Here is a 25367-nt window from a genome sequence, read left to right on the forward strand (position 1 = left end):
TTTACAACCGCTGTAGGAGAACAAGGTAATAGATATAGTGTTTTTTGTTTTGTTTTTGTTTTTTTATAAGGAGAAACATAGCTTTCCTTTTGTCATGTTGCCTTGCTAAAATGATTCCCCCCCCCCACAATTCTTGGACAATAAAGCATATTTTGACCAGTGTTCGTTTAAAAACAAATAGTGAATTTTGTTTTATAATCTTTTCCTTTTAAAATGACACATTATGAATCTGACACAAAGCATTGCAAAAGTTATTTACAAATTTTTTAAATGAAATGTGTCAATACAGGTTAAATGTGTAAAGATATCATAAACAAAACAAACAAAAAAGTTTAAATATTAATGGTTAATGAAATAGAAACGAAACAAAAAGCAAAAAAAAAAAACCAAAACAAAAAAAAACAAAAATCAGGAAAATATTAATTGAATGGAGACGAATAAGAAGTTTAATTAGGGATGATCAGAGTAAACCAAGGGGTTACACAGAAAAACATTTTATTAAAATTTTTTTTTTTTTTTTTTTTTTAAACTTGCCAGGTTTCTTTAGACATCACCTGCATATTGGAAGTTAATTCCTTTGATCTGCATATGAATGAACTGAATGATACAAAAGTAACAATGCTACTTTGAAACTGTCTATTTTGTGACAAAACAGTGTTGTTGATAACCACTGCTCAGACTGCTTCTTTTTTTTTTTCTCTTTACAGCGAAAGCTGTTCTGTGTACACATCAACGCCAGCTTTGCATAATCCAGAGTTCAGAATTGCTGTGTACTGGGAAGGAGTCCCAGCAGCATGGCAGAAAGACTGGATATGTGTAGCTATGTACTATGTAGTCGTGTACTATGATGATGTTTTTTGGGCATCTGCAGCACTGCCAAAGTCTTGAACTACTTAAAGGAAAGAGCAAGTCACATCATACAGCACTTGTTTCTAAAGAAGAACTAACTATGCCAATTATTTCTCTACTGTAGGCAGCTCATTTCTAACAGCATGCTGTCCTAGCAAGCTAAATGCTCACATGATACCAGAATTTACATACTAACACCGTTTTGTCAAACCAGGTTGGGCATTTTTATTTGTATTCTATATACTGCCATATTCTGAACCAATCACACTTTTGCTATTTTGTGGTGGTGGTAGTTGTGGGGGTGGTGGTGGGGTTGTAGAAAATCCAGCTAGAGCCTACAACAATGCTAAGTGGGTAAGCATCGCTCCACAATTTGGCAGCTTAGAAGGTCTTGTCAAGCTTACCATTATTCAAGTTGAAGAGAAAGCTGCACATGTATTTGTCATATACTTTGCCTCTTCGGTCTGCTTCATCCTGAGATATGATCTGTGGAATAAAGCATATAGACATGAACACATCATTTCTATTTCAGTTCTGTGGGAGTGATGCACTTAGCTAGCCCAAATGGTACTAAAACACCTTTAATACGGTTTAAAAAGAAAAAATATCCAAATGTTCCCACTATACACTATTTGTGTTATCTAGAACAGTAATCCCTTGCCTGGTTGAAGATCGGCAGAGTCTTACACTGCATTATACCAATCATAACTTACCTGGATTTCACAAGGTAATAGAATAATTCAATAATACATAGAACCCCTGATCCCTTCCACATTTCGAGCTCGGTATTCTACTCACTGATACATAAATAATTTATTTGCAAGTGCATGGCAAAACCTGCATGTGTGCAAATACTGGGTACCCCCGGCGCTTGTGCAGATGTGCTGCAGGGCCCTCAGGTTCACAGCCCTGGTGGTAAAGTCTTGCCTAGGTGAGCAGAGCAGAAGCGCTGCCTTGCAGCACAAATAAATGCTTAAAGTGGTAGTAAACTCTTTATTATAATCTTACCTGTAGGTAAAATTATTAATGAAGCTTACCTATAGATAAAATTAATATCTCCTAAATGTGAACCATTTACGAGATATTAGCCCTTTTTGATATTTGGTGCATGTCCTCTGAAGGCACTGCATGGGTATGCCATTCCTTCAGAGCACTGTGCCTTGGTTCGGGACTCCCTCACGCATGCACAGGAGTGACGTCATCGTGGCTCGGCCAGTCAGCCAGCCAGAGCTCACAAACCCGGAAGGAAGAGCGGGTGAAGACGGAAGCCGTGACAGCGCTCTGTTGGAGGGCTTTGTTTCAAGGTAAGTCCTTCATAATGTGCTAGTATATGATACATACTAGCCCATTATGTCTTTACCCTGCAGAGGTTTTTTTTTGTTCCATGTGGTTTACTACCGCTTTAAATGAAAAACAAAAAAAAAAAATAGAACTTGCATTGCAGGAGAAAGGGAGGGGGGAGGAGGCAGGGGAGGACAACTTCACAATTAGGGTGAAGGTCCGCTTTAAGCATTGCATACAAAAGCAAAGCTGAAGATTTCAATCTCACTCAGCTGGCTTTACATTTTTCCACTTTGTCTACTTCTATAATAGCATCAAGTCTGCACATTGCACTCACTAAGGGCCTAATATTGAGTAGCTTTACCTCCTAGCAACCAATGAGCTCTCTCTTTCACCTTTCTTAGTAGAAAATGTCAGAACAAGTGATTTGTTGCCAAGAAGAATTATAAGCTCTTTTAGACCTTTATTTCACACATAATATAGGAATCTAATATATGAATAAAGCAGTGTAGAAGGACTCCACCAAGAGGAGCAAGCTCCTGACCCACAGCTATTGTACAGTTCGGTATCTGTAGGGAAGAGAATACATAGCATTTTGAGCACATCATCTTCATTTATGCCCAAGCCTAAAAAAAAAAATATAATTCTATCTGCTATTCAGCTCTATTCACAATGTACAGAGATGAAAAAGTCAGAGGTGGACACACTTTCCTGCCTGCTCATACAAAGCCAGATGGGGTTTTTTTTTTTTGTGTCAAGAGAGCCCGAAAGCAAGCGAAAAGATAGTGATTGGATGTATTGGAGAGCATAAAATGAAGCTCGATTTGGCCTCTTCCTTCAACAAGTAGTTTTAAGTGAGATGAGATTTCCAAAAATACAGCAGCCTAAGGGCTCGCTCACACTTGACTGTTTTCCAACTCTTGTCAAACGCCCCTATAGCATTTGACAAGCGTTGGTCCCGCGCTTGCATAGCGTTTTTAAACGCTCCGCAAATGCCACATGTGCGCTTTAGCGGCGTTTGCCGAGCGTTAAAAACGCCCCACAAATGCCTATAATGAAGTTTGAATGGTGTTAACACTCCGCAAACACCGGCCGGGCGTTTGCGGAGCGGCACCATTGACTTGAATAGGAGGCTTCAACTCCTCCTGACTCAACCAGAGGCGTCCGTTTTGCCGCGATGCTAACGTTCCCATGTGAACAGCACCATGTGCTGCAATGTGCAGAATTTTCACAGGCGTTTGGGAAACGGTAAAAACACTTCCCAAACGCCTGTCTGCCGCTTGCAAACAAGGGTAGTGTGAACACAGCCTAAGTGTTCTGAGCACACCTGTTTTTAACATGTGTGTGTAAAATGAAAGCATAACTAAATGCAAGGCAACTAAAGTGGGGAGGGATTAGAACCCCTGTCAGTTTTTATTGCTCTCTGTGCCTCCGTTAAGGAGATTCACCCTATTTGTCCTGTTTACCATTATCATTGAAATTGACAGTAAAAAACAAAACCCCAAATTTTGTGTTATCCCCAGAAAAATAATAAGAGGGGAAATCTTTCAATGGGGACACAAGCTCTGGTGACCTGGAGGGTCCCCAAGGAATTCCCTTAATTTCAAGATTTTTCTCTCACTTCCTGTTTGGCTATGGGACAGAAAGTGAAGGGAAATCTCTGCAATGGGACACAGATGGCGAAAAAAAAAATCTGACAGGTTATAACCCTCCCTTACGCTATCCAAAATGGGGAAAAAAAAAAGTTTTGCTTATAATTCTACTTTATTTCAAATAGTTTTTATTAATTTTAAACAGGTACAGTTACAGGTGGGGGGACAACAAAAGGAAAGGAGTAAACAGGTTCATAGTCATACAAGTTCCAATTGATGCTTAGTAATGTCAACAGGATAACATACTAAAAGGGTGAATTGCTAGGCATTATACATAGTTTGAAGTCACGTGTCCATAGACTGAGGAACCTGAGTTAAAGGGGAAGGGTAGGGGAAGCCAGAGGGTAAAAAGGTGAACAGTATACCGGTCAGAAACAAACACGTACTCCAAATTGGGTGGGCTATCATATAGTTCTACTTTAAAACATTATACGATTAATTAAACAAGGGTGAAAAAAAGGAGTCTATACATTTTTAAATATTCAAAATGAATGGTGACAAAAAAAAAACTATTACTGTTTTGCTTTGATCTACTTCATATTGATGGCAAAAGAGAAGTTTAGCAGGCAAAGCAGCCCTGTAGTAGAAAAAGACAAGTTTATCTCCTGACACATAAAAGGTTGTTAGATTTTTTAGAAGAGGGGTGGGTAACAGCAGCCCTCCAGCTGTTGCAGAACTACAAGTTCCATCATGTCTCTGCAAGTCATGCTTGGAACTGTCATTCTGACATTGCCTCATGGGACATGTAGTCCAACAACAGTTGGAGGGCCGCAGTCGCCCACCCCTGCTCCAAATAGATTTAATCGCAAATAAGGCTTGAGCCTCTATACCGTACCTACTTAGGCCCATTTTGGTATGATTTTGCATTCATCTAATGATAATGCCATTGTGCAGTATACAAAAATCTGCGCTGCCCAAAGCAGCCGATCAGCTATTGGATGAAGAAAGCATTAAAGTGGTGGTAAAGACTGATGGTTTTTTTCCTTCACGCATTCTATGCATGAAGATAAAAATCTTGTGCCCCCAACCCCCTCAATACTTACCTGAGGCTCATCGCGATCCAGCAATGTGAATGACAGTCTCTGCTTGCTGTGGGGGCACCTGACAGACAGGGAGGAGCCAAGAAAGACAGCGGGGGACCCAAGAAGAGGAGGATCCAGACTGCTCTGTGCAAAACCACGGCACACAGTAGGTAAGTATAGACATGTTTGTTTTACAAAAAAAAATTAACCTTTAGAATCGCTTTAAAGTGGCTGATAAGGGTAACACAAGCAAGTCGCATTCCAGAAACATGCAACAAGATCTAAACAACTTACATCCCGTATGTGTACATGTAGTTGTGCATATGATCTTGGCTTACCTCTCCACAGTATTCAGAGATGAACTCATTCTTCTGCACAGGGTCTTTGATGAAGATTCCCCATCCAGCTACATCAGAGGGAGCCAGAAGCAAATGCTAAGAAAGTAGAGAAGTCTCTTGTTTATACAGGTTAGTGTTTACATTTTAATGCATAGATTTACATACATGGGAGAGGGGATGCTTTATGGAACATTACAGCTGCTAATGCAACACATTACATTGCAGGTCACAGAGTCACCATCATATAAAGGAAAGCAGCTCGCAGTAGCAAGACAGACAATCAAATATATGAAAATGGCAAGCATAAGCAGCAGAACCACAAAACTGCACCTGTTGCAAGGCTCACATTCAATGGCATTACCCTTCTTTCTAAGCCAGGAAAATAATGGAGTTCATGAATAGAAGGTTAATGAGACTTGTTGTTCTTACATGATTATGTCCCAAGACACTTGTAAAAATAATGTTTTGAAATGGCCAGCTCACTTTCTGCAATGTTCCTAATGCCAAGGCAGCCATACCGCCCAATCACGTGCATCTATTGCAAAAATTCAAAAGGCCTTACCTACCACTGGGCCCCTTTGCCAAAGGGGATGAAATAAGGCTTCAGGACCAAGTGTTATAGGAAGAGGGGAGGCAAGCACAGACAGGGTATTTGTTACATGCCTCTAACCCACAAACATGGCAATATTACTGTCAAAACTGGACCAAATAATGGAGAATCAGAACTAGTCAGTCCAATCCATGAGTTGAAGGAACATTTACTTGGAATCTCTCAGGACAGAAATGTGTGTTTCCTCCACAGATTTGTTTTTAAAATGTGCAAACTCCCAGTGTGTCATCCTTATGCTTGCTTTACTGTTTAGTTAGAGGCTGACCCATAAAAGGACTGCAGGTCAGGTATCCGAACGTGACTAAGAGGTGTGTTCCAGGTCAGTAATGTACAAAGAAGTGTGACAAGGATAATCATTTCAACCCCAAAACTTCAATTCTAAAACACAAAGTCAGCAGCAACTTCTACTTTTCTATACTGGTGGGTTCTCTTTAGGGCACATTGACACCAGTGTGTTGTGGAATTGCTTGTTACCCAAACATTTTCAAAGGCTATATTATTGTGAGACACTTCTGGAAATTGTAACAGTGAATGGTCAATGCATAGCCAATATAGGTTAGATTTGTGAACTGCAGAACAGATCAGATTTTTCAGTACTTTTTTGTCTCCAAATATCTACAGTACATGAGAGGAGGAATTCTGACACTTTACTCTCATTTACAGCATGTTTGTTCTGAGTCTATGATTTAAACGTATCAATCAGGCACAGCAAACCAACTAGCATTCTCAGAAGGAGGCAAGCCATGGCAGTCCATTTACCTTTCTCATGAAGGTGTACTTTAACACCTCAGTCACATCGGGTGTGACTTGGCATGTGATATGCATGCCATGCAACTTGCAAATTGTATGCCATGTTGCACCCTATTGCCAATTAGAGCAGTCAAATCGGTGCGGGTCCAACTTGGTCGAAGCCGCACCGATTTCTAAAGTAGCACATGTACTACTTTAGGTGCGATTTGCATAGACATCTATGTCAGATGTCTTGCAAATTGCACCTGAAATTGGCATCTCACCCGACTTTGAAATTGTGCGACTTCACTGTAAGTCGCACGATTTCAAAGTTGGGATTGATGTGACTGGGGGGTTAGGGCCTCACTATTTTCCTAAGATTTCTTATTTGAACCATTTACCACACTACTGGAAGAGATTGATTACAGATGCCAGATACTTTTCAGCCTATTTTTTCTCAGAAGATATGAAATTTTGTAAGGCACTCTAACTGGTGTTTGATCAGAATTAAGTTTGCCATTTTAAACCTGTGCTTACAGACAGCTGCCACAGTAGACTATGCCTTGTTACATAGTGGGTATAGAAAATAAATCAACCCTTTAAAGTAAACACAGTTGCTTTGCAGCCTGCTATACAGACAGTTTTTTTTTCCAGCTGTATTTAATTCATAACATCAAAGTGAAAGATATAACACCAATATGTCAGAAAAAAATTAAATAAAAAGTAAAAAACAGAATCACTGAGTTGGAAAAAAAGATCGCTCCTGCTAAAAATGATTTGTAAACTAAATCGGTGTAGCTAATCACCTTCTCAATGGTACACAAAGCCATTTGACTTTCAGATCTGATCACCTGTGGTCATTTTGAATAGCTCAGCATGAAAAGAGCTTTCCTGGAGCATTTCAGTCCCTAGTAGTGCAACTGAAGCAAACAATCCTCAACACTAAATGATATGTCTTTCAGAAATCCAATACAGATCACCATCCAAAAAAAAAATACCATTCCTACATTGGACAACATTCCTACACTGGACTGGAGCACTTGTTAGGATAGAAGGAAAAACAGATGGGGCAAAATACCATCAAATTCTTGAGGAAAATCTGCTGCCCTCTGTCAGAAAGTAGTTAATGGGAAGAAGGCTTACCTTCCAACATGACAATGACCCAAAGCACACAGCAAAAATGACCACACAGTGGTTGAAGGAGAAAGAGGTGAATGTCCTTGCAAAGACAAGTAGAAAAAGGCACCACTGAATGTAGACTGTAAAATGGTTATTCACAATAGATAACATAAATTGCACTCACATGATAGATGACTGATAACAAGCACATCAGGTAGTTTTGGATCCAGGACTGGTAACAAGCCACTGTGTGGATAAAACCTCTATTCTCTGCGTTCAAGGCCAGATTCAGGTGGACAGGGTCAAGCTTGACAAAGAAGCGTGCCCCCACCGTGGTGCACATGCTCAGAAATGCCATCACATCACTTCTGGTGACGCAGACATGCCCAACACAGCATTGCATTCCATCTCAGCCCCAGCTCCTGTTCCAGTCCCCTGTCCACCTGCAGCCGGCCCCGAACGCAGAGAATACAGGGTTTATCCGCACCGTGGCTTGTTACCAGTCCCGGATCTGAAACTAACCTGATGTGCTTGTTATCAGTCAACTTTCCCGGCGGATCTCACAGGTATGGAACATACCTGTGTGGGCAGCACAGTGGCTATGGGCAGCACAGCGGCTAAATGGTTAGCACTTCCGCCTGGCAGTACTAGGGTCATTGGTTCAAATCCCAGCCACGGCACCACCTGCCTGGAGTTTGCATGTTCTCCCTGTGCCTGCGTGGGTTTCCTCTGGGTACTCCGGTTTCCCCCCACATTCCAAAGATATGCTGGTAGGTTAATTGGATCCGGTCTAAATTGGCCCTAGTATGTGTATGTATAAATGTGAGTTAGGGACCTTAGATTGTATGCCCCTTGAGGGTCAGGGACTGATGTGAATGTACAAGATATATATATGTGTGTGTGTAAAGCGCCACGTAAATTGACGGCGCTATACAAGTACCTGAAATAAATAACAATAAATAAACTATCAAGTGAGTACAATTTAGGTTGCCTATTGTGAATAAGCATTTTACAGTCTACACTCAGTGGTGCCATTTTCTACTTGTCTTTGCATGGAGTTTTCTTGGATTGCTTCCTGCTTATCCTAGAAGGCCTGCCTTGAAGTGTGACCTGATTGATGCCCTAAGGAAATCCTATTTGACTTATCCAAGAAGCCTGTTTTTTCCAAATGATGACCTCTAGGGAACACTGGACCTGTGCCAACACATTTCCTGTGTATGGAAGGTCCTTGCATAGCCTAGTCAGAGAACAGACTTAAACTCCATTGAAAATCTGTGGAATGACTTGAAGACTGCAGTCCACAAAAGGTGGTTCAACAAAATACTGACAAGGGGGTATTAACAATGTAACCTTTTTCCAACTCAGTGATTTGGTTTTTGATTTTTTTTTTCTGATATGCTGATATTATATCTTTTAATTGGATGCCATAAGTTGCATTGAATAAATACAGCTGGATAAAAGAAAATCCGTCTCTTTCCATTTCAGGCTGCAAAGCAACAAAATGTGATTATTTTAAAGGGGGTTATGCTCTTCTTTACTCATTGCATTGCTAGTTGCCCGACTCTCATGTAGAGCTAATAGTTTTAGCATTTTCTGAGTAACTGAGAACTAGAAAGACTGCATACTTTCAGACATACATGGTCCTCCCTGCAGACCAGTTGTGACTCTGGAGCATACACCACCAGAGCATCACATTCAGAGGACTGGGTATGAAGGTAGCTGCATTGGTCTGGAAACGTAAACTAAGTGAACCAGTGAAGATTTAGAGGACATTATTAGCAAGGAAAAAAAAAAAAAAAAGTAAATGTGCAATTATGCTTGATTAGCTAGGTTATACATTAAAAAGAACTTGTGTATGTGCACTTATTCCTTAACCACTTGCTGACTGCCTGCCCACAATTTACTGTGGGCAGCTCAATCATGTACTTGTACATTGGCAGTGTCTTTCAGGTTTAGCCCACCTTGCCGGCTCCTGCTATGACTAGACACAACAAGATTTTATCAACAGGTTTCAGCCAATGATTCATGGCTGATCAGCTGTGTGCAATCACAGCACAGAGCCCTGTGTTGACAAACACACAGGGCTCTGTACAGAGGGAACAATCTGTTTGAACCTTCTCCCTGCTTTGCATAGAGAAGAAACAAACAGATATTTAGTAAAAAGCAGCATGTTTTACACATTAACACTTGTTAGGTACACACTTAACCCTTTGAGTACCCCGAGATGTTAACCCCTTCCCAGCCAGTGTCATTAGTATAGTGAAAGTGTATAGTATTATCTCTGTTCACTGTATTAGTGTCACTGGTGATGACAGTGTCAGTTAGTGTACTTCCCAGCCAGCGTCGGTTAGTGTCAAATTGCCCACCACAATCACAGACCCCTTATAAGTCGCTGATCACCGCCATTACAAGTATAAAACATTCCAGCATATATCCCATAGTTTGTAGATGCCATAACTTTATACAAACCAATCAATATACACTTACTGGGATTTTTTTTTTTTCACACCAAAGATATGCAGAATACATTTTGGCCTAAATTTATGAAGAAAGATTTCTTATTGGATATATCTTATAGCAGAAAGTAAACTATTATGTTTTTCTTTCATAATGTGCCGTCGGTTTTCTTGTTTATAAAAAAATACCCAGTGGTGATTAAATACCACCAAAAGAAAGCTCTATTTGTGTGAAAAAAATTAAATAAAATGTAATTTGGGTACAGTGTTGCATGACTGCAAAATTACCAGTTAAAGTATCGCAATGCTAAATAGCAAAAAACCAGTGACCAGGCACGAGGGAGGTAAAACCTTCCGGAACTCAAGTGGTTAAATCACCTTTATCAGTATCTGAGGAAGTAAAATTAAATAATGAAGTGAAGCTTGCTTCAGATGACTGTTAGCACCTTATTGTTCTTACACTTTAACATTAAGGAAACTGTAGGATTTTTTTTTTTAAACTAAATTACTTAGTTATGTTACTCTGTATTACTGACCTTTTTGGATCCCCGCTGAATGCTGCAGTTCTTGCAAGAAACATTTTTGCTATCCCAGTGATCAGCAGCCCCACAGGTGAGACACAAGTCTGGGTCACACTCCCGCACAGCAAGATAACATGGACACTGCTTGGTGTTGCACTGGGCCTTACAGCGACATCCAGGGAACCTGTTTTGGCCTTAATAAATTGTGTACATTAGTATGGTTAAAAATGCAAAAAACAGCCCAAAAAAACTACGATATCATATACTTTCTATTTACTCTCCTCATATATTTTAGTAAAGATATAGAGAACCAGTGTGTCTATTCCATAATTTCATTTGCATCTTCATGTAACTTACACTCAGAGCTGCACTGACAGAACTTCTCACAGAAATTCTGTGCAATCACACAGGGACAGGAGCCATCACAGGGCTGGCGAGGGTGATCACAAGGCTGGTAATTGTAAACATGATTAGAGGAGCCATCTAAAGGAACATAAAACCAACAGAGAGCTGAAGCACATATGACCTGTATTAAATCATAGCTACACCACTTTTCCTCAAATATGATCTTGATCATGACATGTAAAGAAAAACACCACAATAGGGGAGGAGATCAAACAGGCAAATTATCACAAAGTCAATAGTAAAGCTGAACTCAAGGCAACTACAAAAAAAATATAAAATAATAAACCAAACGAATGACAGATCCTATACTACTATCATGTCAGAGCCACTTTTACTGCAGAAGAGAAGAGTCAGGTCAACGTCAGGTGACATCTGGCAGGACAACGTTATACTCAATACTGGATGAAAAGTAATACAAATCCTTAGGCAGGAAAAACTGTGTATTTAGATATTCACCTGGAGTCCAGCTTTAAATGTATTACTGTAAATGATCTGCTCTAAGACCATATGTTTACTGGCCCAAAAAGATATGAAAAAAAGACGTACTTCGCAGGCGATTAATCTCATGATACAGAAGCTTGTTTAAATTTAATTTTTAGTCAACTGAATGCAGGTTTAATGTGCTTCAGTATAGATTTCACTGACAACATTATGAGTCTATAGAATTGATCACATTAATAATATCAAATATACTACATACATACCTTTTTTTAGCTGTATTTTCCTGCAGTGTGCGGCCCACAGTCTACAAAATATATATATAGAAAAAAAAAACTAAACTGGGTGTTTTTGTTTCCAAAAAACTGTACCCAAAACAGCCAGAGAATACATGATAAAATAACATCTTTGTTGAGGAAGAAGCAAACTATGCCCACCAAGTGAATGGCATCTATTGCAAGAATTTGTAGCAAACTGAAATGAAAGGTAATCATTGAATAAAGTAAAACATGGCTTGTGCAGTAATAATATACACTAAACTATATTTACCAAATCATTGAATAAAGTAAAATATGGCTTGTGCAGTAATGATATACACTACACTATATTTACCAAATGTGGAGTTTACATTTCCCAGGGATTTATAGGATTTAGATGATAGATCATCTGTGAGATGTAAACCTTAAGCATGTGATCCATGATTATCTCTTCCGTTCCTTCCTCTTTCCGCTCCCCTGTACAAGATCAGCTCATAGTTTGCTGATCCCCCTTCCTCCCTATCCTTTTGCTTGCTTCCCCTTGGATTCCCCAGCACTTTTTTTGTCTGCAGTTCTGACTTCATGCAATATCTGTGTGAATTATTTTAGCAGATTGAGAACATCATATTCCTGGTTAGAGGAGAGTGTCTGAGAATTGCAATAGGCCACTCAGGCCCAAGCACTGCAACTTGGGAGGTTGTAACATGCTTCCCTGTACCCAGAAGGGCTATGTATTTGCAACATTTGCTACAAAGGAATAACTTTTTTTGAAGGTGTCAATTCTAAGGCTGTCATTTTGATACTCCATCCCAATTACTTAGTGACTCACAGACTGGGAACATGCACAAGACTGGTAAGTGACCTACATAATTACACCCACAAAAACAAGCAATGGCAGCTCTGATATTTCTATCCTTTTGTCCTATTATCTTTCAGGTATTGACATAAGTGGGATTTGTCCAGAGGGCTTGCTGTGCCCAAATCAGGTCAGTGGGGGTAGTTGAATGTTGGGGAGTCCTAGATTTGGCACTGAAGGCTATGGCTGGCTAAGTCCCTTTGTTGCAAAGCACAATGCTGTTTCCAGTATTAGCTTTTTTAAAGTGTTACTAAACCCAGGATTCTGCATTCACTATATCTGATCTCCCACAGTACACAGAACATGGAAGTGCAATTATTTTAGTAAATATAAACTGCTAAATACCTTTTGTCATCAGCAGTTAGAGCAGTCTTGTGAATTCAGCAGAGCACCGGTTAAAGCTTGTAGGAGTTTTCTTTCTGCTCTAGGAGGAAGTAAAACCCCTGACCTCTGTCTGGACAGTGCTGATTGGCCCTGTGCTGATCACATGCACTCGAAAACAAAAACCTCTCTAGCAATACACACCAAACTGAGCATGTGCATGTGACTAGGATTCAGCCTGTATCAGCTGGTCATTTCAACAAGAGGAGGGGCAGAGAAGAAAGGATCAAACAGCCTTTTTACACAGTGCAGAGGATTAACCCCTTAGGTTCCACAGTGAGTATAACAAGCATGCTTTACTGCTTAAACAGATTTTACTGTTGTGGGTTTAGTAACACTTTAAGGCCTAGGCTGGCCTACTGCACTTTCAAATATTTGTACTTTTTGCATATACCTGGAATAAAGTGCCAGTGAAAATGTATGAATCCAAACGGTGGTGTTTTTTTTTTCTACTGTTCTAAAAATATTGTTGAACATTTTCATGATTTTTTTTAATCTCTTCAAATAAACAATGACGCATGCAGAAAAGATACAAATCTAATATACCCATTCCAGGGCAGGTAACTTATCTTTCACTGGAGATCATTCTACAATGATGGGAAGTTAACCTAACTTGCAAGGAATTTAGTAACTTCAAACAATTTTCCAGAGCAGAAGTTCTCTCCTAAAGCAATCCTAACCCTCTATCAATGGTGGCGGAGTAAGCTAACAAACATATTTTTACCACTGCTATTTCTCTCTGAACACCAATTTCATTTATTAGTAACTGTGGTTTGGCAGCATCTCACTGGCCATGAACAACAGACCAAAGAGATCCCACCCACACATCACAAAACGTACCTGTGCTTCCGCTTCTTCTTCCTGGGTGGTGTGTCCACATCCTCAGCAAGGACCGGAGCTATGATACTTGACTCCTTTACTCTAAACTCATAAACCTGTAACCATTAAAAGTTGTTACTTTAGCACTAACTGCAATCAAATTAGTGTAAACCACTGATGCCAATACAAAACATTTTTAATGCTTCTCCTAAGTATGGGTTTCTAAGTAATAAATATTCATATGACTTTCCACACATTATGGGCAGCTTTGGGGACTTTCTGGGATGTGTAACAGGACTCCAGACTGAATAAAAACTAGATGGGTGTGTTTTTGTTTTAAATTCAACCTTACTTCAAATGAGAATTACCAGAAGTCAAAATTGAATGTGACTATTGAGGGTCTCAGAAATAATTGGGAACAGCAGGTCATTTATACTTAAACACACAGATTTTGAATACAGCAATGAAATGCATCTAAAGCTTATAGGGAATGCTAGGTAGTTTATATATTTTTTCTTTATTATATTATGTACCTACATTTTTTATTCGGTTTATGTTTGGCAAATATATTATATTTACTATTCCCTGCTAGCATGTGGAGCTCTAGGCCCCATTTTTACCAAGCAAACCATAACTATATTTATGGAAAAAAACCTGTTTACAAAGCTCTATGGCTGATGTTCAAATTATACACAGAGCTGGGTCACATTGGAGAGACCTCTTCTATCATCCTGTTGTGTCTTGAGTACAAGATGTCAAAAGGTAATCTCTCCAATACAGACACCAACGGCAAAAAAAAATTAATGGGGGTTATAATCTTTTCAACCCTATCCATAGCTTAAAAGCAAAAAAAAAAAAAAAAAAAGTTTTTTTTTTTACTTGTCAAGCAGCCTTAAAGTGATATTAAAGGCAATTAAAAAAAGAGGTCATACTTACTTGCTCTGTGCAGTTGTTTTGCACAGAGCAGCCCTGATCCTCCTCTTCTTGGGTCTCCCACCAGCGTTCCTGGCCCATCCCTCCTGCCGAGTGGCCCCAAAGCAGGCAAGCTTGCTATGGGGAACCCAAACAAGCTTGCTCCTGAGCAGCTGCTCTGTGTGTCTACTCACACACTAAGCTGAAGCTCAGCCATGCCCCCTCTCTCTCTTCATTGGCTCACTGGCTGTGACTGACAGCAGTGAGAGCCAATAATTCCCACTGCAGTCTCAGCCAACGAGGAGGGAGAGTCCCCGGAGAGCCTAGGCTCTCGCGCACATCGCTGGATCGTTTTTCATCCACGGAATGCATGAAAGTAAAAAACTTTGAGCCTTAACAACCACTTTAACCGACATATCACATGCAGAGTGAAGCTTGGTCTCTCTAATGAAACAGAGTAGATATAACAATAACAATGTTACTCTATATCTCTCTATTTTGAGTCAGTACAGTTTATAAACACTGTCAGAAAGTCCATATTTTTACAGCTGCTGCATTTACACAGCAACACTATGGCTGTCCTTTTGACAGAAATGAATTGCTGGCAAGTGTGAGGAGAAAATGGGGGGGGGGGGGTGCAGCTGTTGGGCAGAAGGACAGGACAGACTACACATGCCCTGTGTACCAATGCCTATAACTGGTTAAAAAAGTGTTAGACCTTGAAAGCTGCCCATCAATAAAATGCCTCAGTTTTGGTATGTGCACATTATCTTTTAAAAGGATTACCAAAGTTTTTTAAAGTGGGTGTAAACCCTTAAATACACCCAGTGAAGTGACTAACCTCGATACACAGAGATGAAACAAATCCTCCTACATAAGTATTACCTGATTATCTGCAGTCCTCTCTTCTTTACAGCCTCCTAAAGCACATGTTTTACACAGCACCTCTGAGTTCCAGCAGGCAGGGGGTGGTGATCTGATATCACACACTGCAGAGCACACAGCAGGGAGCTGACTATAACCCGAGACCTGATGGAGGGAAGGGATGCACACCCTCACACACAAATTCATAGGGAAACATGCACAGCTGAGGTTGTCAATCACCTTCTGGGGGCTAGGGAGAGGCATCTCCCAAGATTTTCTGGTATCAGGATAGACTGTCATAGGTGACTCATTCAGATAGCAGAGGGAGGAGAGAACAGATAGGAACCACACTAGGTGCTTTGTATTGAGACATGTACACACTACAGAAAGATATGCTTTGTTCATTTTTCATTTCAGAGGTTTACAACCACTTTAACAGTACAGAAGTTAAAAAAAAAATACCTGTCGACATGTTTTTGTCCCAATCAACCTGGCAATAGCACAGAAATTGTCATAATAGGTGCCAATGAGGACTCTAAACAGAGATGCTTCTGCTCCGCTCCAGTCGACATTCTCAGGGAGCTCATTTGGCTTCATTTTGACAGGAGTTTGGCAACGAGAATTTGCTTCTACAGGAAACAATGCATTTTTGGAATAAATTAATGTGTACACCCAATCACAGCTGTTTCCATGTGGCTAAAATGAGCTGTCCCTTAAAAGTAAAAAAAAAAAAAATTACCAGAAGAACTAGAGGTTTCATCTTTCTTTTCCTCCTCTTCCTTGTCATTGCTTTCTCCACCAGTCTCCGTGCCAGCTTCCCTATCGCTATCGGTGTCTTTGGCTTCTGACACATTGACAGTTGGCGTGCTAGGTCTGCTGGTGCTATTTGGAAGTCTGCCTCTTCGGCGACCACCAGGGCGCTTTGGTGGGGTCTTTATCCTCTCTGCTGTTAGTGCTGCAGCATATTCCTTGGCACCTTCCTAAAAACACAGTCATGCTACATGAGGCAGTTGTAAGACACTTGACCAAAATTAAGATACGCTAAAGTTATTTATTTATTTTCTTAGGAGTAGCTCCAGTTCAAAAGGTTAACCCTCTTTTTAATCCTAATCCTGTCGCCTATGGAAAATACTGTATATGGTACCAAAGTTTATTGCCGTGTCAAGGGTACATGCAATTTTAAGGTTTGACATCTTATATATTTAGTAAAAAGTGGCTAAAATAGTTGTGTCTGTGTGCCCTAAAATTGAGGTTAGTATATTTTACACAGAAATTTTGTGTTTCCTAAACTGTTGCACTAATATTGTGTGACAATAAAAAAACTACCACTATTTTTTAGGGTGTCCATTTCAGAAAACATACGTTTTGGGCGTTTTACGTAATCTTCAGGCCTAAAATGATGATTTCTTAAACATGTAACCAATAGAGCAAACATATCTCTGGCAGCAAAGGGTTAAAACCAGGCAGATTTTTTTTTTTTAAATTTAAATAATAACCCGCTTTAGCATTAGCACCATTTAAGCCATGTCTTATATGGCTATTTAACCACTTCAAGTCCGGACACTTTCACCCCCTTCCAGTCCAGGCCAATTTTCAGCTTTCAGCGCTGTCACACTTTGAATGACAATTGTGCACTCATGCAACGCTGTACCCAAATGAAATTTTTAGCATTTTTTTTGAGACAGATAGAACTTTCTTTTGGTGGTATTTATTCACCAATGGAATTTTTATTTTTTTTGCTATATAAAAGGTAAAAAGACTGAAAAGTTTGGAAAAAAAAAACAAAAAAACACAAACAAGTTTTTCTTATAAAATTTTGCAAATAAATAATATTTCTTCATAAATCTTGTCCAAAATGTATTCTGCTACCTTTTTGGTAAAAAAAATAACCCAAATCAGTATACAGAAAAATAATTATAATTGTTCAAAAAAAAATGTTTTTACATTTTTATTTTGTTTTTATATTATTTATACATACTGTCAACCTAGCAGTTTTTTTACATTGTGATTGCTTTTACACCCATAAAAGCTGTAAAAGCAATAATTTCTCCTTTTCTCTGGCTGCATTCCTGCAGCCATTGAGAAATATTGTGATGAATGGCCTTGTACCATGTGACTTCTGTGATCATTCACAGAATTCAAAAGTGGTAAGCAATGATGTCAGGAAGTGACATCTTGTTTACTACGGTTCATGTGATCACTGATTGACCAATCAGTGATCACATGAATTGGGACCTCACATAGCGGCCCCAAACAGCGGTTTGTGTTCCACTGGACACAGAGGGCACAGATAACGGTGCTGTGCGCTCCCATCCAAACGTTTATTGGAATGGTTCAGACGGGAATAGGTTAATATGCGTGTAGTACAGTTTTAAAGTAGAATTCCAGGCAAAACCTATCTATTCTTAAAATTGTCCCCTCCCTCCTCCAAACACCTATTTGGGGACTAACCTGTATAAGAAAGATATGTATATCTGTCCTTTTTTCAGGTCACTCTAGTCTGGTCACATGATCAGCTCCCCTCTGTCAGCCAGCAGCCTCTGCAGACAATTGGCCATTGAAGTCTATAGGTGACATTCCCAGGAATTATCAGCTGTTATCGAAGCTTTCTCTCCTCTCCCCTGCAGCTGGAGCTGGCTGACACAGTGGAGATCATGTGACCAGAACAGCCTAAAAATAAGTGTATAAATCCTTCCTACACAGGTTAGTTAGAATTACAACGAAGGGGACAGTTTAAGAGTACATAGGTTTTGCATTGAAGTCCACTTAATCATTATTCTGGTTCAGTTTCACAATCATTTCAAATCACTGTCAGATAATCAGCTTTCAAGATGTAATTGTGCAATGATCCATCAATCTGTAGGTTCCATCATTTTACTACAATTTTATATTCTTATGCATGCCATAGAAATGGCGAAAACCTAAACAAAAATTCTTGTCGATTGCCGGATCGTTTGTTTTTCGCATCATTAGTGTGCCAGCAGCAATCAAAAGTGTTTGATCCAACATACTGGAAAAATGAAACCAATGATTGCACAATTGTATGCACCATTTTTGTTTTTCAATTGACAAAACATTCGTTTTGCAGCCGGCCTTACAGTCATAAGATGGCAGTACCAGACATCTTATGCTAGCAAGCAAGGCAATCAAATTAAACATCACTTGCCACGACTGGGCCATGCACTGAAAAGCACTACAGAAAACAACAAAAATATTTGTGAATAGTCACTCTCTTTTTATGGAGAAAAAGAAACAGTATTCAATGTGTGCTCGCTGTGTTTATGCAAATGACCCTGAAAGACCCCAGTGGCGTGCACATTGTTTAAGGGTGGGCAAATGTCTTACTGTCCCATCATTATTATAAGTAAACATCTGCCCAAGTATCACCATCCTAAAATACAGAATGCAAAGAAGATAAATGGGACAAATCTTACCAAAAGCTGGTAACAGTTGGGACCACAGGGCTTTCCATCATTTGCAGCTTCATTATTTTTCCTTTTGTATGTGTTTGGAGTGGCGTGAAAAGCTTAAAAAAACAATTGAAAAAAAAAAAAAAAAAACAATTGTTATAGGATTTCCTTAAGGAGTGTTACAAATACAAATTTGCATCAAGTGGCCTTCCAACAGCAATGTGTGCTTAATTGGTTCAATGCAATGCTAAATCATAGCAGAGTAACTATTACAGAAAAGGTGCAAAAGTATATTTTTCAGAATTACATCCTGAGAGCTTACATTTCTAGATTAAAACTTCAAGATCTTTTGCAAATATGTAAATAAAGGGGGTACTTACGATGCAAGAAGCAATCATACTTGAAACATCTCCTACAAAACAAGGTGTGGAATGAATGAAGACTCTGCTCCCTTTGCACAGATTTTGCATTTGGTCCATCAATGTTTGGGGTGCATTCTGGAGGAAGAGCTCCAGGTAGCTGCTGCTCTGTCAATTCCTTGTACCTGGAAAGTGAAGATACATGGCATATCTGAAATAAGGATGTTGATATTAAATCAACAACACAAAACAAAAATAACAGTTCTAATAAAAAGACAATCAACAATCTAGCACTTATTTACGTTAAAGTTACGTCATTCAAGAATTCCAACAGAAGAGTTACCTGCAAAGTAGGCTCTACCTCTTTCTCCTGTAGCCAGCACCACTAAATACTTTTCTGGTAAGGGGAAATCTTCCAACAAAACCTGTTTACAGAAGACCTGATCTCCTTTGTTCCCTGCAGAGCACCAACCCTCATGTTACAAAAGACACATTAGTGATGCAGGGTCGGTGGGAGGAACCACTGAGCACAGTGGAGGACATTGAGATTGAGACTTCCAGAAGTGTCTGTTTATGAATAGACTGTAGAGGGCAATTTCTTCCCATCAGAGCAGCATTTAGCAGTTCAGGCAGCTGAAATAGGCAAGTATTCATATCTCATTGACATAGTTACTTTCACAATATTCAAGGTGACAGTAGCAGACCTTTTTCTGTTGTGCACAGGAAGTTACAAGAACAAAAGTTTTCTGACAGGAGCAACAGGTAACTTCTGTCCTCACTGAAGGCGTTCTTTATCTGAAAGATTAAAACTAATGTAGTCGCCATATCACGAGACTGGCAAACTTCAATATGCTAAATTTTTGCTTTTGGTTTTATATACACTTTAAAGTTCACCTAAAAGAATATGTTGCACTTTGAAGTAAATTATTAAAGGAATGAGGAACACTAGAACACCTTACTATCAATTAAAGTGATTGTAAAGTCTGTTTCCTTTTTTTCAAAAGAACAAACATGTTATACTTACCTGCTCTGTGCAATGATTCACAGCAGCCCCAATCCTCTTGTAGGATCCTCCGCTGGCACTCCTGGCCCTTCCCTTCTGCTGAGTGCCGCCATAGCAAGCTGCTTGCTATGAGGCATTCATGTGTGCTGGACCTTGACCCGGCTCTGTGTGTCCATAGACGCAGAGTGCTGCTTGGCCCCACCCTTCATTCTCTTCTCTCTGGCTGTGATTGACAGCAGCAGGAGAATCAGCAAAACGCAAGGTGGAGAAGAACAGGAGACTATATATCAAGCTGTATGACTAACAAAAAAAAGTATTTGATTGTCTTCCAAAAGACAAATCCACCCAAAAACAGATTTGAATCTGCTGTGGTATTCGTTATAATGAGTCATATGCCTTTTTTTTTTTATCCCTTCAGGAAGTACAATCAGAATTCCTAGTTCTACCCAGCTGATGAGACCATTACAAAACCAAATGACAGTATCCCATACCCATGATGAATTATCAGACATTTAAAAAGAATCAGTCAGCAATCTGAATGTCCACTCCTTGTACTACATGTATACCCTGAGTGTCAAACTAGATATATTAACTCTGTATCAAGCTGTAATGTCCATAGAGGCTCACTTGTTTCCTGCATTAACTCAGGATCAATGTGGCATTCTTAACGCAAATCTAAAGAAAAAGAATAAAAAACGTGATCAGGCATGCTATGTCTTCTGCAATAAAGCAAACTTTACTGTCTGTTCACAATCTTCTTCAGAATGCACACTGAGCTGTGCACACTTTGGTGCCAAAATGAATGAACTCCCATGTGAATGTGCAGGGGTCAATCAGGACATGGATCAGGAACCTGGATGAAGCTGGAGAGAAACTGTAGTCTCTGGAGAGGGAGCTTGTGAAAGTGGCATCCCTGGTGCAGAGGTATTTTCGGGCTTTAGTTCCACTTTTCTGAAGGGTAAAGATGTCAAATACCAAATCCTATAGTTTCCTGCATGTAATCCTGACAGCACTCTTGGTATATGACAACTTTAAGGGTTTTTTTGCACTAAACTCAGGCAGGCGATGGGACAGACTCTGTGAGGGCTTCTGGTCTGACACTCAGCCTCACAATTCTAATCTAAGAGGAAATTAATACAAGTTAATACAAAAATTAAGTGATTACTAAAAAGGTATAGCTGTACTATATAGGAATTCAAAACTGGAAATTCAGATTACTGCAAATGTTCATTGTGACCACTTCAAAAGATGCATAAAATGGTGAGTGATAATAACCAGCAATGTCGATCCAAAATAGAAATAATCAACTTTGGTGGAGTTGTCCTTTAACATACTCTTTCATTGAATAATTTTGTATAAAAAAAATATGTTCCCTAACGCCTAGCCTAATATTTAGACACGATACTGTAAGGCCTGGATGTAACATGCCCCCTATGATGAAAGAGCTTTTCTTCATATAAAAACGTAAGAATCTCTAAGCGCTGCTACAAATGATGCACTCACTAGAAGGTGAAACAACCCTTTCATGTAGTTTATTCATGATCTACATAAAATCATGTCAGGCTTCTAATTGTGGCATTGAAACCACATTATTTGTACTTGTAATTGCTTTGACTAGAGCTGAAAATCGGAACACAAAATGCTACATAAATTATGCAAGTATGGTTTTCATAGAGAGAAATAAAATGGAAGTATTTGGTGTGAGAAAGAAAAACATAAAAACCACAGTACAGTCCGTAATTCCACAGGACATTGCCAATAAAGCAGCCCCTTACATACTGCAGAATATGTATTCCATTTATAATCATCTGCCAAGGCAAAGGGGTAAGCTGCAAAAGACAGCCACAGACTTTTCTCCCCTTAAAGCTGCCCATCAGTGGCCCAAAGTAGACTTTAATGCCTGGGAGACCGTGTGGCCTCTTGTATCATGTGACCACCGTGATTGGGTCTCTCAGCGGTCACATGATTGGGACCCCCTCCCACTAGCTCCCAATCAGAAGACTTGACCGAAAGCTATCAGAGAAAACTCAGTCATTTCTCTGTGAGCATGCCCTCAACACAACCCCCTGCCACCGTGAACCTATATGTGCAGCAGCCAGGCATTCAGTCCACCTTTTTTACTGACACATACACTATATTGCCAAATGTATTGGGATGCCTGCCTTTACAAGCACATGAACTATAATGGCATCCCAATCTTAGTCCGTAGGGTTCAATACTGATTTGGCCCACTCTTTGCAGCTATAACAGCTTCAACTCTTCTGGGAAGGCTGTCCACAAGGTTTAGGAGTGTGTCTATGGGAAGGTTTGACTTATTCCAGAAGCGCATTTGTGAGGTCAGGCACGAGAAGGCCTGGCTCCACTCTAATTCATCCCAAAGGTGTATTGTCAGGTTGAGGTCAGGACTCTGTGCAGGTCAGTCAAGTTCCTCCACCCCAAACTCGCTCATCCCTGTCTTTATGGGCCTTGCTTTGTGCACTGGTGCGCAGTCATGCTGGAACAGGAATGAGCCATCCCCAATTTGTTCCCAGAGAGTTGGGAGCATGAAATTGTCCAAAATGTCTTGGTTTGCTGATGCCTTAAGTGTTCCCTTCACTGGAACTAAGGGACCAAACCAAACCCCTGAAAAACAACCCCACACCATAATCCCCCCTCCACCAAACTTTACACTTGGCACAATGCAGTCAGGTAAGTACCATTCGCCTGGCAACCACCAAACCCAGACACGTCCATTGGATTGCCAGACAGAGAAGCGTGATTCGTCGTCATTTCAGAGAACACGTCTTCGCTGCGCTACAGTCCATTGGTGGCGTGCTTTACACCACTGCATCCGATGCTTTGCATTTCACTTGGTGATGTAAGGCTTGGATGCAGCTGCTCGGCCATGGAGGCCCATTACATGTGCTAATCTGAAGGCCGCACAAAGTTTGGAGGTCTTTAACTATTGACTCTGCAGACAGTTGGTGACTTCTGTGCACTTCAGCATGCGCTGACCCCACTCCGTTATTTTACGTGGCCTACCACTTGGTGGCTGAGTTGTTGTTGTTCCCAGTTGCTTCCACTTTGTTATAATACCACTAAGAGTTGACTGTAGAATATTTAGTAGCAAGGAAATTTCACAGATGGACTTATTGCAAAGGTGGCAACCTATCACGGTACCACGCTTGAATTCATTGAGCTCCTGAGAGCGACCCATTCTTTCACAAATGTTAGTAGAAGCAGTCTGCATGCCTAGGTGCTTGATTTTATACACCTGTGGCCATGGAGGTGAATGGAATACCTGAATCAAATTATTTGGAGGGGTGTCCCAATACTTCTGGCAATATAGTGTACGTGCGCTTTGCGGCCATCAAGAGCTTTCAAAACCACAAAAGAAAATTGCATGACATGGAATCTGATTGCTTTCTATAGATCGACTGGAAAAAAAACAACCATAGGAGCCAAAGATCCAATGAGGCAACATTGCTACTATTTTTTTTTTTTTGTTATTGAATTGAAGCATGTGTTTTATTGTCCCTTGAAAGTAAGTGCTAGTTCCTTAGCAGTCTCCTAAATTCAACATGCATTTGTCCAGTTGTATTACAGCAACGTTTTTCGCCACTGCACTGTTTTTTCTAGACTAAAAGCAAACGGGTATTATTCAGAAAACAAAACTCATATAGATTAAACCAAAGGATTAAATATATAGACTTTGTACACAGACAATGCAGATACATTTATGAAGCAATATACACAAGGTCACAACATGGCTTACTTCTCTTTCAGCTCTTCTGTTGTTCCCTTGTCAGGAAACATGGAAGATATTGCCTCGAAGATTTTATCAGAAGGAAACTTCCGTGGCAACTGGGTCACCTTGTCTGGTAGGAAATATAAAGTGAGGTTTTATTGCACACATTCAGGGATAACAAGGGTAAAAGTAACACACTGATGACCACTCACCGTCCATGCTGTCATCCTGATCCTTTTCTTTGTCATCTCGGTCATCGTCCTGATTGTCATCACCATCCTCATCATCTTCATAATCACTGTATTGGCTTAGGGCATTAACCAACTCCACAAATATCTCATCATTAATAAAACCGCACTCTGCAAAATAAAAACAAAAAGCTATAGATCAATCACTGAAAGTACAGGGACAGCAACACTGTGGTGTAACTGGGCAGTACTTCTTGGGCAGGTGTCAATCAACAAAATACTATCCAGGCAATAGAATTGCTGATAGCTTCTTTAGATGCAACAGGCCAAAAAATTTGTTCCACACAAGCCATCACAAATTACCATGAAAATGACTGAATTGACAGTTAAATGATCACTCCTTTTGCTATGGGTAAAAAGATATGCAAACCCCCTATGAGTTTGTGCCATCGCACGAAACGCATCAGAGGGGCTACAGCACTAGGACACCACACTGCCGGCACTACACTGGTCACGGCAGCCATCCTGGATCATCGTTACTGGTCAGTGGCTTTGTTATCTATTCAATAAAGCACCCTCTATTCAAACGGTATCACGCTTATTAGCCTCTTCTTTTCTGAGCTTCTCGTGAGCTTTTACCATCCACAGAGGAGGTGAGCCACCCCCTCACTCCTAGATTGTAAGCTCGTAAGAGTAGGGCCCTCTTACCCCTCGTACGTTGTTTGTTGTTGTTGTACTGTGCCATGTATTGTCCCCCCTATTGTACAGCGCTGAGCAAACCCTTTGGCGCTATATAAACTCGTAGTAATAATAATAATAATAATGTCGGTACAAGAGGGATACTGGACCTGACCAGACCTTTAAAGGGGACACCCTGGTTCTTTGAGATTGATATCTCTAAATGCGCAGTGGGATTGCGCGTTTGGTGAGTGCGCAGTCTTTACATCTTTATAACCAATTATTATGACCAGTCATTTGGATCCGGAAGTTTTCTAGGCACCTTAATATTTGGACTTTTACTTGGCAATGTGCACATGGCGAGTCACTAGTAAGTGACGCATTACACCTATTGTATATGTATTTGCACTATGTCACTTTATCACTTATCTTTGAACTATTTTATTGATCAATTTGATGTGCAAACATCATATCCATAGGCTATCTTTAAGCT

The 25367-nt window shown here is 40.0% G+C and overlaps 1 protein-coding gene across 4 annotated transcripts in view; it reads right to left on the reverse strand.

Moving 5' to 3' along the window:
• The window catches only part of EZH2 (enhancer of zeste 2 polycomb repressive complex 2 subunit), a 97452-nt gene that overhangs the window by 3165 nt on the left and 68920 nt on the right, over positions 1 to 25367 (reverse strand). For 3 of the 4 annotated variants that reach the window (XM_089687383.1, XM_089687390.1, XM_089687378.1), the window contains exons 6-18: positions 24221 to 24367; positions 24036 to 24138; positions 19300 to 19463; positions 18944 to 19035; positions 16249 to 16489; positions 15972 to 16138; positions 15531 to 15674; positions 13755 to 13849; positions 11687 to 11727; positions 10935 to 11060; positions 10593 to 10771; positions 5143 to 5238; positions 1254 to 1335 (exon numbers count right to left, since the gene is read on the reverse strand). In XM_089687383.1, coding sequence (XP_089543509.1) covers positions 1254 to 1335; positions 5143 to 5238; positions 10593 to 10771; positions 10935 to 11060; positions 11687 to 11727; positions 13755 to 13849; positions 15531 to 15674; positions 15972 to 16138; positions 16249 to 16489; positions 18944 to 19035; positions 19300 to 19463; positions 24036 to 24138; positions 24221 to 24367 — 1677 coding nt within the window. The remainder of the gene's footprint in view (positions 1 to 1253; positions 1336 to 5142; positions 5239 to 10592; positions 10772 to 10934; positions 11061 to 11686; positions 11728 to 13754; positions 13850 to 15530; positions 15675 to 15971; positions 16139 to 16248; positions 16490 to 18943; positions 19036 to 19299; positions 19464 to 24035; positions 24139 to 24220; positions 24368 to 25367) is intronic. The other variant, XM_089687395.1, reaches the window with a different exon arrangement.

The sequence above is a fragment of the Staurois parvus genome, unplaced genomic scaffold, assembly GCF_062004578.1.
Source record: "Staurois parvus isolate SC_StPar_1 unplaced genomic scaffold, SC_StPar_1.0 ptg000020l, whole genome shotgun sequence".
Taxonomy (NCBI): domain Eukaryota; kingdom Metazoa; phylum Chordata; class Amphibia; order Anura; family Ranidae; genus Staurois; species Staurois parvus.